General features: G+C 46.0%; 1 protein-coding gene across 1 annotated transcript in view; it reads right to left on the reverse strand.

Moving 5' to 3' along the window:
* CLPB (ClpB family mitochondrial disaggregase) overlaps window positions 1-16,354 on the reverse strand; it is a 1,391,731-nt gene that overhangs the window by 502,500 nt on the left and 872,877 nt on the right. The window contains exons 8-9 of the mRNA XM_086933782.1: window positions 8,061-8,138; window positions 4,359-4,414 (exon numbers count right to left, since the gene is read on the reverse strand). Coding sequence (XP_086789908.1) covers window positions 4,359-4,414; window positions 8,061-8,138 — 134 coding nt within the window. The remainder of the gene's footprint in view (window positions 1-4,358; window positions 4,415-8,060; window positions 8,139-16,354) is intronic.

Genomic DNA, 16,354 nt, shown 5'->3' on the forward strand with positions numbered 1-16,354 from the left:
GTATGGATTTTAGGGCTCTAAACGCTATCTCCTCCTTTGACTCCTTCCCTATCCCCAGGGTAGATGAATTGATAGAAAGGATAGGGGAAGCAAAGTACATCACCACGCTGGACCTGACCAAAGGCTATTGGCAGGTGCCTTTGAGGGAAAGTGACAAACACAAAACAGCCTTTGCCACAGATGAGGGGCTATACGAATTCAACGTTTTACCATTCGGGCTCCATGGAGCCCCAGCAACGTTCCAAAGATTAATGACCACAGTGTTAGCCCCTCACTCCGAGTATAGCTCCGTATACCTTGACGATATTGTTATATTCAGTCTCACGTGGGAGGATCACTTAGGTCATATAGAGAGCATACTCACGTCCCTACTAAAAGCCAGGCTCCATGTCAATGCAAAAAAATCTAGGGCAGCCTTCCCCAGGGTACAATATCTGGGGTACATGTTGGGTGATGGTGTTATCGCTCCCCAGGAAGAGAAAGTAAACGCCATAACCAAAACCCCTTTTCCCTCCACTGTCAGAGAACTGCGTGCCTTCCTGGGCCTGATAGGTTATTACAGGCGGTTCATTAAGGACTTCGCTGAAATAGCAGCCCCCTTAACGAATCTCCTTAGAAAAACATCCAACTTCAATCGAGGAAAACCCCCTCCAGAAGAAGCCCGTTTGGCGTTTGAGGTTCTAAAAAGCACAATAACCTCCAGCCCGGTGTTAATACCCCCCAACTTTGAGAAACCTTTCATCCTGGCGACCGATGCCTCCGATACGGCATAGGCGCAGTGCTGTCACAGGAGGGGGAGGATGAATTGGAACATCCTATTCTCTTTATAAGCAGGAAACTACATCCCAGAGAAAAGCAGTACCCCACAGTGGAAAAAGAGTGCCTTGCGATACGATGGGCCGTGGACAAATTGAGATACTATCTGGAAGGGAGATCCTTTACGCTTCACTCAGATCACGCCCCGTTGCAGTGGATGCAGAAGAACCTATCCCAGAACGCCCGCGTGCAAAGATGGTTTTTGTATCTCCAACCCTTTAAGTTTAATATCGTACACAAGAAAGGCATAGCCAACAGTAATGCCGACTACCTGTCGAGGGCACCCTATCTCCCCGAACGGGAGAATCCAAGGGGGGAGGAGTGTAGCAAGGTCAAGCGGGATGAACACTCTAACTGGTGGTTGCCTGTCCCTCCTTCTCCTCGTTTCATGCAGACGGACAGTCCAAAAGCGGAATGGGACAGCGTTTCTGAACAGGAGGAACATAGAGACCACGGCGCCTTTAATTGGAACTTCCTGGAGCGAGACGAGACTCCGCCCCTTTCTGACGTCAGAGGACCAGGACTGGACAAAGGGCAGGATATCCTGTATGGTGGGTGTGTTTACACCCCGGAGGGCGAGAGCGGAGGAAGCGAGCGAGCGAGGAAGAACGAGAACGGAGAAGAGGAGACAACGCGGAACCAAGGAGGAGAGAAGGAGAACGAGCACCACGGAAGTGAGGGAGAGCCAGGAGGCCAACGACCCTGTGCACCGCCGTGCCACGCTCCCGAGGGAGGAGTGTGGCTCACTCAGGTACGGAGACGTTTGGCGGCTTGGGTGGGGAAGAAGAACGCCCCTGTGTAAATGTGTATATAGTCTTGTGCGTACCTTTCCCTGTGTGTTAACTGAGTCCCGTCCCCCCTCCCTACCCGTCTGGTTTCCCCACTTGGTACCCCCACCACACTGCACCTAGCTGATAAGGTAGCGAGAGACACGGGTGTTCCTCACGTCACTTGGGCCCCTGAACGGTCGGAAGTACCCAGATAGTAAACTAACGGCTCCCTCTGTTGGTCTCCTTTTCCCTCGGTACATCGGCCCGGAGAATCGATACCGAAGACACCGACGCCGGTCAAAACCACGAGGACCTCCTCCAGCAGACTACACCGCCACCACGAACAACCTGGAGTTCGCAAGAGAAAGACTGACATACAGAACCAAGAGAACCCTGAAAATAAAACCTAGTTTGAAACGATATACTGGTGTACCGCCTCTACCTGACACAGTAATTAGTACCACTCCCACGCCCCCGCCTACAGGCGCTTTGATGTTCTCGTCTCCACTCGCGTGCTTCCCCCGCTCGGCGTGCACTCACCCCTCCTTGCTCCCCTTTCGGTCGCGTTGATGTTCTAGTCTCAGTGAGCTGCGTGGCCAATGCTTATTTCATGCGGTTCTCTGCATTTCGGTAGTTCTTTTTTATTAGTACGTAATGTGAATCGGCAACTTTTTTCATTTCTTTGCTGTTATTTTCAACTGTAGCTTTTAGCATTTTCTTTGACTTTTCGGGCACTTTGTTTTTAAAGATGAACATGCCAGATTCTCAAACATTACATTGTGCGAGGGTGGAATTTTCTGTGCTGGTTTTTGGTCGCTCAGTGGATTAATCAATTCACTCTTGGGATCTTTTTGGCCCCAGGGTCACAGGTTCAATCCTCGCGGGCCCACTCTGTCTTTCATCCTTATTAAGTTGATAACATGAGTACCACTGCATTGTGTGGCAATAACAATTATTTATTTGTTAACAGTCTCCAAAAGACGCCACAATGAGTTAACGATGAGAAAAGCTTTACTACAGTGCTGTACTGCAAAATTTATTTTGGTGTGCTCACTGGCAGACATGCGCGCACAAAGCCATACGGTTTTCAACGCTTTGAGGGGCTATTAAGCGCTACATGCATGCTATTTCAGTATGGCTCCCAGCGAGTGTGGCGACATGAGTCTGCTCACTTTGAGGCACGAAGACCCACTCCGCCTTTAATTGGGTCAGAGAGAGGCCCCTTGGAGGCGTGCCTCATACTGTTGCCAAACATGCATACTGACCAGTTTCAAATGGTTTCTACTGCGGAAATTTGCAGCGTCTTGTTTTCTATATACTTTGGCCTTTATATGCCCTCCCCTCACTAGGCAAGGTCGTGGACTGGATCGCCAAGGATACACAGAATTAGACAAGAATGGGCCTGAGACCGTCAGCCTTCAGACCACCAGGGGACAAAGACCTGGGCTCTGTGTCCACCCAGAGTTGTTCACACAAGCTAACATGAGAGGGGGTACTTTAAGGCATGGTCTGTTACTAGACCAGTTTGGTATTACATAAAGTGGTAGAGCCACTGTAGCGCTATGCTCCCATCTTTGGCAGTGGTTGTGGTTTTACACTGAACCTTTAATGGAATGTGCTGTCTTTGGTCAGAGAGGTAACAGACAGTATTTGTTGTAGTCTGCAAAGGAACTACCCACACATACTTCCAACACAACCAAAACAATATAACACAACCACAACAAAAAGCATATTGCAACTCATTGTCCTTCGTAAATGCTGGCTTCTGATTAGTTAATAGGCTTGTTAGTCCCGCCTTGTCTTCATTTGTAACCTCCCATGAGGACTGACCCTTTTACTTCTGTTGTTACAAGGAGAGTCTTTTTAGTCTGTAAGCACTATTTTTTTAAATAGTTTCTCCTACTGCAGGCACGACATGCTTCCCTACAACATTCAGCGCGCCACGCACGCTTTCAGTTTATAAGCACCCTGGGAAAATGGTGGCCGCTTCTTTGAATAGTTCTCGCATTAACAAGAGTTTGAGCTATTGGCATTGGACATAACAATGCCTTTTATTTATGTGTCAATTATCCAAGCATATAAATAAAAGGCATTGTTATTTACAATGCCAATAGCTTCAACTCTTGCAAATGCGAGACCTATTGCATTGCAAATGCTTGTTTTTATAGATTCAAATGCGACCCTCCTGCTTCAATGATAGGAACTCCCACATTGATTACCTCATCTATATTGCCATATACACTTATTCTGGGTAATCTGATTTATGGTGGCCCTTGAGAGGAAGAGTGCTTCAGGAGCAGCTTCCTGATTGATTCACGTTTGATTATTATTAAAACAATGTGAAGTGGTTAGCAATGTCACTTGTTTGAGTTTTGCTATACAATGGTTTCTTTGAACTACTTGTTACAACTACTGTCGGACTACCACCTAGAGGACGAGAAAGTTTCAAGCATGTGAATCTATGAAAGAATTCAATACTGTGGAACCAGTGTGTACAGGAAATAACTAGTATTTTCATTAAAACCTACACACCTCTTCTAGCCCAAAAACAATTAGCTGTATGGAAAATACACAATTGCCCAATAAAATCTGAAGAAGAGTTGCATGCACAGAAAGCATCTATAAGAAGTGCAGGGACTCATATCCTGCAGTGACATCCAAAATTAATGGCGGCCTTAGAATGGGCCCTGCATATTACAGTTCTTAGCTTCTGTTGCTTAGGGATCGAGTAGACAACAGCTCCGTTTATGTAATATATTGATGCATGATTACCTTTTTGACATCCTTGTGCATGTACCTGGCTGTCTGCTTGGCAAGCTCAGTTTTACCTGTTCAAAAACAACAGGAAAAAGAAGAACAGTGTAAACCAGTTGTACACTTCAGTACCTCTCCCAGAATACTCAACCATATAGCCTTTATTCAGTACCTCTCTCAGGAAACATTAGTCAGCGTGAAGATCAAAGTTAGAGTAGAAGAGCAGTCGAAATCTAAAAACAGTTATTCAAGACAAGCAAGCTTTACTTTAACCTGTAGCAATCAGTGTTTCTCATACCACTCCGCGTTTCTGTGAAACAAGGATCAGTAGCAGGATTTATAAGGAAGGTTCTATGCAACCAGAGCAGAATCAAGCTCTGTTGGGTGCAGATACTTTGGCGCGCAGAGAAGGGCAATGGAAGCCATTCCATAGTAAAGGGATGGTGGTCTTACCTTCCCTAACAGCCTTATAGTGTGACAGACCAGTGCTATATAGACACTGGAGCGCAGAGGGAGACGTTTAATCATCTCTCTATATCTCAGTACTGGGAAACGACCTGCCATTTTGTGTGTCGATTGGCGATTATTGTCCAATGAGGAACCGCATATTTGAATGTCCTCCTGAATCTAAAGCCTAGTGTTGGGGCCCGATAGGCTCTGTTGACTCTCCTAGCGCAGACATTGCTACAGAGCCCAGATGCTGCCATCCACCAGAGTGTCAGATTGGCCACCGATGGGATCTGTGGAGTCTCCTAATGCAGACATTGATACAGAGCCCAGATGCTCCCACCCACAAGAGTGTCGGATTGGGCACCGATGGGCTCTGTGAAGTCTCCTAATGCAGACATTGCTACAGAGCCCAAATGCTGCCATCCACCAGAGTGTTGTACCGGGCACAGATGGGCTCTGTGGAGTCTCCTAATGCAGACATTGCTACAGAGCCCAGATGCTCCCACCCACAAGAGTGTCGGATTGGGCCCCGATGGGCTCTGTGAAGTCTCCTAATGCAGACATTGCTACAGAGCCCAAATGCTGCCATCCACCAGAGTGTCGTACCGGGCACCGATGGGCTCTGTGAAGTCTCCTAATGCAGACATTGCTACAGAGCCCAAATGCTGCCATCCACCAAAGTGTTGTACCGGGCACAGATGGGCTCTGTGGAGTCTCCTAATGAAGACATTGCTACAGAGCCCAGATGTTCCCACCCACAAGAGTGTCGGATTGGGCACCGATGGGCTCTGTGAAGTCTCCTAATGCAGACATTGCAACAGAGCCCAAATGCTGCCATCCACCAGAGTGTCAGATAGGCCACCGATGGGCTCTGTGGAGTCTCCTAATGCAGACATTGCTACAGAGCCCAGATGCTCCCACCCACAAGAGTGTTGGATTGGGCACCGATGGGCTCTGTGAAGTCTCCTAATGCAGACATTGCTACAGAGCCCAAATGCTGCCATCCACCAGAGTGTTGTACCGGGCACAGATGGGCTCTGTGGAGTCTCCTAATGCAGACATTGCTACAGAGCCCAGATGCTCCCACCCTCAAGAGTGTCGGATTGGGCACCGATAGGCTCTGTGAAGTCTCCTAATGCAGACATTGCTACAGAGCCCAGATGCTGCCATCCACCATAGTGTCGTACCGGGCACCTATGGTCTCTGTGGAGTCTCCTAATGGAGACATTGCTAAAGAGCCCAGATGCTGTCATCCACCAGAGTGTCGGATTGGGCACCAATGGGCTCTGTGAAGTCTCCTAATGCAGACATTGCTACAGAGCCCAGATGCTCCCACTACAAGAGTGTCGGATTGGGCACAGATGGGCTCTGTGAAGTCTCCTAATGCAGACGTTGCTACAGAGCCCAAATGCTGCCATCCACCAGAGTGTCGTACCGGGCTCCGATGAGCTCTGTGGAGTCTCCTAATGCAGACATTGCTACAGAGCCCAGATGCTGCCATCCACCAGAGTGTCGGATAGGGCACCGATGGGCTCTGTGGAGACTCCTAATGCAGATATTGCTACAGAGCCCAGATGCTACCATCCACCAGAGTGTCGGATAGGGCACCGATGGGCTCTGTAGAGACTCCTAATGCAGACATTGCTACAGAGCCCAGATGCTGCCATCCACCAGAGTGTCGTACCGGGCACCGATGGACTCTGTGAAGTCTACTAATGCAGACATTGCTACAGAGCCCAAATGCTGCCATCCACCAGAGTGTTGTACCGGGCACATATGGGCTCTGTGGAGTCTCCTAATGCAGACATTGCTACAGAGCCCAGATGCTCCCACCCTCAAGAGTGTCGGATTGGGCACCGATAGGCTCTGTGAAGTCTCCTAATGCAGACATTGCTACAGAGCCCAGATGCTGCCATCCACCAGAGTGTCGGATAGGGCACCAATGGGCTCTGTGGAGACTCCTAATGCAGACATTGCTACAGAGCCCAGATGCTGCCATACACCAGAGTGTCGGATTGGGCACCGATGAGCTCTGTGGAGTCACCTAATGCAGACATTGCTACAGAGCTCAGATGCTGCCATCCACCATAGTGTCGTACCGGGCACCGATGGGCTCTGTGGAGTCTCCTAATGGAGACATTGCTAAAGAGCCCAGATGCTGTCATCCACCAGAGTGTCGGATTGGGCACCAATGGGCTCTGTGAAGTCTCCTAATGCAGACATTGCTACAGAGCCCAGATGCTCCCACCCACAAGAGTGTCGGATTGGGCACAGATGGGCTCTGTGAAGTCTTCTAATGCAGACGTTGCTACAGAGCCCAAATGCTGCCATCCACCAGAGTGTCGTACCGGGCTCCGATGAGTGTTGGATAGGGCACCGATGGGCTCTGTGGAGACTCCTAATGCAGACATTGCTACAAAGCCCAGATGCTACCATCCACCAGAGTGTCAGATTGGGCACTGATGGGCTCTGTAGAGATTCCTAATGCAGACATTGCTACAGAGCCCAGATGCTGCCATCCACCAGAGTGTTGGATATGACACCGATGGGCTCTGAGGAGACTCCTAATGCAGACATTGCTACTGAGCCCAGATGCTACCATCCACCAGAGTGTCGGATTGGGCACGATGGGCTCTGTAGAGACTCCTAATGCAGACATTGCTACAGAGCCCAGATGCTACCATCCACCAGAGTGTCGGATAGGGCACCGATGGGCTCTGTAGAGACTCCTAATGCAGACATTGCTACAGAGCCCAGATGCTGCCTTCCACCAGAGTGTCGGATAGGGCACCGATGGGCTCTGTGGAGACTCCTAATGCAGACATTGCTACAGAGCCCAGATGCTACCATCCACCAGAGTGTCGGATTGGGCACGATGGGCTCTGTAGAGATTCCTAATGCAGACATTGCTACAGAGCCCAGATGCTGCCATCCACCAGAGTGTCGGATTGGGCACCGATGGGCTCTGTGGAGACTCCTAATGCAGACATTGCTACAGAGCCCAGATGCTACCATCCACCAGAGTGTCGGATTGGGCACGATGGGCTCTGTAGAGACTCCTAATGCAGACATTGCTACAGAGCTCAGATGCTGCCATCCACTAGAGTGTCGGATTGGGCACCCATGGGCTCTGTGGAGACTCCTAATGCAGACATTGCTCCAGAGCCCAGATGCTGCCACCCACCCCAGCGTCTCACCGCTGGCTCCTGCACCAGGGAGGGGACACGCGCAGGCAATGGGAGTGATGGTGAAAGCCAGGGACTCCTTTACCTATTCCAGACGATCCCAGGAACAGGAAGACCAGGGGGTGCTCCTCGTCATACCAGCCATTCTCCTTCCTCCGGATAGCTGCATAGGGAGAAAAGCAGAGGGATAAGGCTGCTGGGCCGCGCATATAAATCAATGACACAAAACCAAGTATAATTATCACTAAGTATACACAATGTTTTACTGCTCTCTGCTCACTCCAAGTCCTCGCTACCATTAGAGCTACCTAATCTGATTAGCCGGCAAGGCCCCCAGAGGCCCCTAATCAGGTTAGTATGGATTTGAAAAGCTGCCCAGAGCCGATTTCGGATAAAGTTTTCCAGGATGTGCACTCAATGTTGCCAAGGAAACAAGACAGCAGGATGGACGGACAAGAAGGAGGGGGCGCGCTAAGGCGTTTTAGCTATCAGGGTTGTCCGCCGCAACCTTCGCCGGGGTCCTTTCAGCATAGCCTGTTGGTTCTCCCGCTTATGCAGGATGAGATGAAAGAACGGACGCCCGGATTCAAGGTGACCCCGGCCTTGGACGGCCTGACGGGTGCACCTTCAGGCTTCAATCTTATTTGAAGCTACAAGGCTCACGGCTGCCGAATACCAATGCGCCGCTCGGGTCCGGCAGGCACTCCAATGAAAGTATGGTCGCACGGCGGCCTGAAGCAAGTCAATCACAGCTTCTCTCTTCCACCAAGGCCTCCTGGTGAAGATACCGGGGTGGACCAGCAGCCACCCCGAGCATCTCACCAGCATGGCCGGCTGGAGCAGTGAGAGCTGCTCGAGTGCTGGGAGTCTTCAGACGAACTGAAAAACACTCATCGTTTTACACAGGACGCTTCGGGATTACCAGTCCGAAATCTTTAAAGCGATCTGTAAAAAAACTAACAGCGTGAGGCCTCTTTAGTGTGTCTGAGGCCAGCCCCCGACCCTTGTATCTATCACTGGGTATTCCAACCTATCTACCAAACTTATACATTCCGGAGGAGTGATGTTCTTATGTAAACTAAAATGTAACGATCAAAAGAGGAGAAATTGTTAAAGCTGTACAGTATTTTAAACCGAAGGACTATTTCAGCCTGAGGGAGCCAGTAAAACATCCCGAAGTGAAATATGAAGGGCAGTGAGGGACCCCATTCACCCAGACGAGGGTCCTCACAGAGTAACCACAAGCCAGTCCCCCAGACGTTCTGACAAGTAGATGGAACAGCGACCAGGAGCGGGTTCAAAGGAAGTGACGTAAGACATCGTATGGGCGCGGAAGCATCCAATGTCAACCACCGGCCTCCAATCATCACAGCTGATACACCCAATCACACCCACCCTTGCTGATACACAACATTCAAATCCCCTCTGAACCCGGGTATTAAACACAACAAACCATCCTCCCTGCAATAAAGGCAAGAAATAATCCGCACATCCACACACCTCAACAACACTCACATGTACACACATACACGCCCACGATACAGATACCATTCAAGAACCAGAACAAATCTGCAAGTAACCCTGCTATTACTCAATGGCAACCATTTTCACCTAAAATTTGCAATGCTCCAAAAATGTCCATTGTCCAACATCACAACTTTCCTCCCGAAATTCATGATCTTTACAGGTGACAGAAACGCAGAACACTACCTGTAATCATGCACCACAACCCAAGCCACTAAACACTTTTGATCTACCTCTTCATGCTCATCACAACACTTGGAAGAGATATGGCTCTATCTCACCATATTCATCACGGCCTTCAACCCACACAGGATCAGACCTTAAAAGTAAGGCTCCCCGTTTTCAGGTCCTACACATTTTTACAGATAGAAAATAGTGTGTTTCCTGTCTGTATTCATTTTTAAAAGCGGAAAAATCGAGCTAATTGGGCGTCTTTTGAGGGAGCCTCTAAGTTATCATTCATGAAATCCAGGAAAATAGCTGTTTTGCTTGAAATCCCAGAGTGTAAAATTTGATGAGATGTCCGTAAATAAGTTCATATCTCTTTGTCTTATAATGCTAATATTTTTATTTGGATGTTATGTTTTATTATATTTAGATTTTTAACGTGTACATGTTAAAGTTAAATAAACATGAAACTATACAAGTTACAATTCATTTGTTCACAAAACTCAAAATAAGTATGCATACATACTGATAAGATGGACAAAAAATAAACATGGATAAATACAGGCGGGTGTTTTAAAAAAAATAAGTACCATAAACCGGGAGCCCTGCTTCTAAGCCACCACAGAAGAAGCATACTGCCAGACTGCATTTATTTCAAAGAAAAGAAAGGGACACTCCTGTGACATGATATATTATTGACATCCTTTGATCAGCTATGGACACTCCTGTGATGTTTAAGTCTAAAAATAATTCCTGTTGGGGTATTATATCAGCATGCCAACCATACATGCACCACAAACATATCACACAAACATCTACGGGTCTGTTAATCAAGTGCCAGTAAGTCAATTCTTAATCCAGTTTTTAAAAAAAATATATTTTATTTTTATTAAGTTGGTTCCAGAAATAAAAAGCACAAATCCACATTAGAAATGATGCATCAAAAGAATATAATAAGGCCTTTTTATGTTCTTTTGTATTATGTACCAGAATTTAAAATGCATTGTTGAATCCACTATTGTACATCATCGTGGTCTTGCTCTTTTGAACCTTGATTCTTGGAGTCTGTTGCTTACTACATTGTATCATTTTATATATTTTTTTAACTTCATGTGTTTTTAAGGTGTTCTATGATGCATCATTTCTAATGTGTATTGGTGCTTTTTATTTTTGGAACCAACTTAATACAAATAAAACGTATATATATATATATATATATATATATATATATATATATATATATATATATATATATATATTCTCCAGCTCCGAGGTACCCAACGTACAAAGGAGCACCCGGACCTCAGCTGCACACAAGGAGCCTTGAATGGTAAGCACGCCTCCAGCACAACAATATCCTTTGGCTGTTCAAACTGCCCTGGATGCCTGACGCGTTTCGAAGTGTCCCCACTTCTCTTCAGAGGCTTTGGCAGTTATGAAGGAGCGCTTGAGGCACCATACCCCTTCTTGCTTAGATGCACGCCCTAGATGGGACTTGTAGTGCCTCACGTCGCGCTAATGTTCAGTTGGTAACTTTTCAAGCCCACAGATGGGCGGCGTGTCAGGCATCCAGGGCAGTTTGAACAGCCAAAGGATATCGTTGTGCTGGAGGCGTGCTTACCATTCAAGGCTCCTTGTGTGCAGCTTAGGTCCGGGTGCTTCTTTGTACGTTGGGTACCTCGGAGCTGGAATATTTACGCGGCGGCCCATGCCGCGGAAGGAGCACCACCCTGAAAGAATCGGGGGCCATGCGGTCTTGACTACGGGCCGAGAACATGGGACAGCAGCGTATGGATTCTGCACGCATTCCACACAGCGAGGCCCATCTGTGGGCTTGAAAAGTTACCAGAGTTATTTTTAGACTTAATCGTCTTTGTGGTGTCCTGTCCCTTTGGAATGTTGGACCCCTCTCTTCTTATTTAGACACTCCTGTGAGGTGTCACGTTATAAACACTTCTGTGGCATGATGCGTTATGGACACTCCTGTGACATGATGCGTTATGGACACTCCTGTGACATGATGCGTTATGGCAGTCCTGTGACATGATGTGTTATGGACACTCAATGTGATGCGTCACGTTATAAAAACTCCTGTGACATGATGCGCTATGGACACTCCTGTGACATGATGGGTTATGGACACTCCTGTGACATGATGCGTTATGGACACTCCTGTGACATGATGCGTTATGGACACTCCTGTGACGTGATGGGTTATGGGCACTCCTGTGACATGATGTGTTATGGACACTCATGTGATGCGTCACGTTATAAAAACTCCTGTGACATGATGCGCTATGGACACTCCTGTGACATGATGGGTTATGGACACTCCTGTGACATGATGCGTTATGGACATTGGAATTCAATAAGAAAACATAGTAATCTTTACAGAAATTTCTAAAAAAGAGTATTACAATTTCTTCTTTGAATGTGCAGTGTTGTAAGTCATCAAATATATATGTATTGGTTTTGCACAGCTGGAAGATGCCATGGGGAACGTATCATTTTTGCAGTACTTTGTAACCGGCCATGGCAAACTGCCATCAAGACGGTTTCTTTAACAGTACCTATGCGTTGGGTGAGTAGACTAACTTGTGAACACTTTGTTGTCACAACGTCGAAAGGCATTGCGCAGGGTAGGGGTGTAGTGGTGTAGGGGTGTAGTGACCAATGGTAAGCATGGGGAAGATAGCTTCTCTTGCTCTCTCTTGTGCCTGTGATGTGTCGGCAGGGGTATACTTATCATTAGGGCATAGGTAGCGTGACGATTCCACTGGTTTGTGGTGGACACCGCACCCCTGCTTGGATGTCTTTACCTTCGAAACAGGAGGTTGGGTGCATGGGAAGTGTGTGTTGGGAACCAGAACTGCAATGTCAAGAATTACAATTTATGTAACATTAAGGGCTAACAGGAAACTGCCAGAAAAAGCAAGGCAGGGAGCTCACGCGGCTTTCACTGATTAATTTAATTAATTTAATAGTAAGAAAATAACTCAAGGCGTAAATAGTCTTGGTATCAAAACAGCAGATAATTTATTTAAAATTAATCAGCAATATTAGGAGGTGACAAACAAAGGCCAAAACGTACCAGCACACAAACTTAAAGGGTCCAGATCTTGTACTAGCCGCTTCATGACAAAGGAGTGACTGTAAAGACACTTTGAGCAAATCACCGCGGGATTCAGGGTGATGGCACTGGCAGAAGAAGCCTTTAGAATCCCATATTATCAAGGCCCGACTCGATATTAAAAAGCCGACTCGGTCTGCAGCACCAGGCCCTCCTTCTTGGAGATTCTCGTGCAAGTGCCCACTCACTGGTGTGATTCTGGCAGGATATAGCCAACACCAGAGGAAGTGACCTCAATGCTGGCTAAACTAGGCAAACATTTTACCCCCATTTACCTACTCAATATTTATGCAAAACTGCTTACAAAAGTATTGGAGAACATGCAAAAGTCTATCCTAGCAGAATAAGTCTGCTTTCACAACCCAGGTTAAACCAGGACAGACAAGCAGATGAGGTTGTAAGAAAAGTAAAATACCTACTACTGAACCTCACAAGATCAAGGAAGAAAGATACATTGTCTTTATTGGATGCTGACTAATTGTTTGAGTAGGAGGGGGGTTCTTCAATCATACCCTGTCGCATATGAGTTTTTTCCTTCGGTTTTGTGTAATGGCAGCAGATTGGCAAACATGCACAGAAAGGCATTTGAATATGGGTTTGTTCTTCAAACTGGACGTTTTCACAGATGACGTTTTATTTGCACTGTACAATCCTTATTTGTGCATGTGACCATGAATGGCATTATTAGTGGCTTCAGAATGAACATGGCCAGGTGGGAGGAAATGGATATTTATGTGGCTGCAACTATACTATCTGCATCAGAAACATCATACCCTTTTCAAGGGACCACAAAGGCAGGTACCAGAATATACATATCATGCAGTTCAGACTTTCTATTGGAAAAGATACCTGAAGTTATTTGGTGGCATCAGACGGGATATGAATAAATGCCACGCTCAGTCCCTTTTGCAGATTACCCCTTTCAATATAATTTGGTCAGCCTGGGCACGTTATTCCAGACTCTAACGGTCCCATGAAACACTTAAAGACATGTGAGGAGGCAGAGTGATGGTGAGAGTGAGGGAGGGCAAATCTACAATATCTGTCAGTTAAAAGTTCCTTCAACAAAAGCAAGTTGGCCTGCCTGTCTCAGATGTGGGACACTATTAAACAGCTGCCCAAACAAGAAACATAGAAGGCTGTCGCAAACCACAAGCCGGAAAACAGCAGTCTCTTCTTTGGTCATATAACTGCCCTTACCCAATGTCGGATATTTCCTAGCTGCACTTATTATAGAATGTATCTACTACAAGAATGCTGCTCAGCATCTGACACAGAACTAAGGAAAGGATTGGTCTCACGGTATACCCTTCCTCCTTAGTACCAATTAATCACACTGGCTTCTCCTGGACGGAGTATGGTAATGAGTTTACGAAGGTAATAGGCAATGTGTGCCAATGTTTACAGAAAGGGTACTGCAGGTATGGAATAATGTACCCTGAGCTGAAGAAACAGAAATATAATCACCCTGATTCTGAGGATTTAGGTATCACAATATGAGGCACGGAATATCTGACCCAATTATACACATGGGCCATGAGACCACAGGTCTAATCAAGAAATTGCTCTCGAACAGAACAGGTATGTGTTAAATATAAATTGGGCTCCTAGTTTTATGTTTTTGTTTTTTTACATTTCTGTTTGTATTTATCCATATTTATTTCTTGGCCATCTTCTTTGTATTTATCCGTATTTATTTTGTGTTTTGAGAATAAATGGAGCCATAAATGTTATATTTCCACATTTATTAAACTCTTGAAAATGCACTCATACATGTATGCTTGTCACGATTTAGCATTTTAAGCAGTCATGTATAACAAAACACTACACTCGTAGGTACACATTAGTGATATACTACAAATAGATGTCAAAGTGCCTGTACTTAAGGAAATCTCATCCTGTTTTCTAACTCTCCATGCTATCAGCTCGGTTGTTGCCTGCAATTCACGAAAGAGAGCATGGAGAATCTCTAAAAAAAAATCACAATTTTCAGTATTTTACCGCTTTTAAAAATAAATACAGACCGGAAACACATCGTTTTCTGCCTGTATTTATCAGTAAAAATCTGCAAAAACTGAAAACTGGAAGCCCTAAATATGTATGAACTGGTGTTAAATATATGAGGTCATGTTGACAGTGAAACACTTGTGGGACGAGAAATTCTGGGAGGCTGAGCATCGTCACCAGTCCGAGGCATAATTATTCCTGAAGTTATCTTTAAGAGTTAACAATTCCTCCAACTGGATGGTAAAAAAAAAAAAACAATTCCTCCAACTGTACCAGGCACAATAACTGGCGCCTAAGATATTTTATCCCTGGTAACGCACAGGCCACAATAAATGGTACAGGTGCTGGCGAGTGCATCAGCAGGAAGGGACCACTCTTCGCATCCTGTGTCTATTGCAATGCCCACTACGGAGTCTGCCCCCTGGGATGTAGTTACCTGTTGCATCGGAAGAGGGAATGGTGATATCCCAGATGCTCACTGTGGAAAGAAAATGGGTGCCACTTTAGCAGAATGGAAAACTAGATAGTGGGGCAATAGAAAAAAACACTTCACAACGTGTGACAATACACTCACATATGTTGACTTGGGCTTCACTCCCCTCTTTCCAGCCATGGCTATGAGGGAACTCTTTGCCCTAGAAGGCTGAGGGTTGGCTTCACTCACCTTTCCTGAGGATAATCCGCCTATTAACTGAATACCTGTCACCAGTGGGCACAGAAACAAATAGTGCAGTGGTCTTTGGTCTAAAGATGCAGGGTTTTGAAGCCTGCTTTAGGTCTTGTTTTATTATTGTATAAACTGTAGAGAATCAGGAAATATCAAAATCATATTTGATATTTTGGCTGCATTTGATTCTTTCGCTGATAGGTAAAATGGCTGGTTTCATAAGAATCTTTCCCAATATTTGCCATAATATTTACCCACACAGAATGTTTAAAAATCCTTGATACATCAGCCCCCAGTTTCTAGTGAATCAGTATTGATAGTAGGTGAATTGCCAACACCTCAGGCATTAAACATTCAATACAGGGTATAGTGACTAGCAGTGCTTAATTTGTAAAATATGAAGTGCAGATGCTGAAATGTTTGTCGGAGGCCACACCCACATTTTCTGGCCCCACCCACTCCCTCTATTGGCTCCACTGACTTCCTCTATTAGCTCCACCCACATCTTCAAGTGGCACTGCTAAAAGTCAAATATAATACCTGATCTTAATTTCAGAAAGGGAGCCTTCGTAAGGTTTTGATAGGAGGTTCCCAGTGAAACATTTTGAAAAAGATTAAAGCAAATGTGCATTTAAAGCACAAGTTTTGAATAAATGAGCTAAAACCATAAATCGTGGAAATGTCACACATCAGCACCCATGCCTGAAAGCAATGAAATCTCACACAAATACTCAGACAATGAAGCATGGAAACGTAACACAAAGGCCCCCATGTCACAAATCATGGAAACAACACACAAAGGCTAGAAATCGTGTAAATGTCAAAAGAGAGGCACTCAAGCCTGTAGCGCTGGAACAATTTTACGAGTGTTGCTGCTGCCCTC

This window comes from Lissotriton vulgaris, chromosome 8, assembly GCF_964263255.1.
Source record: "Lissotriton vulgaris chromosome 8, aLisVul1.2, whole genome shotgun sequence".
Taxonomy (NCBI): Eukaryota; Metazoa; Chordata; class Amphibia; order Caudata; family Salamandridae; genus Lissotriton; species Lissotriton vulgaris.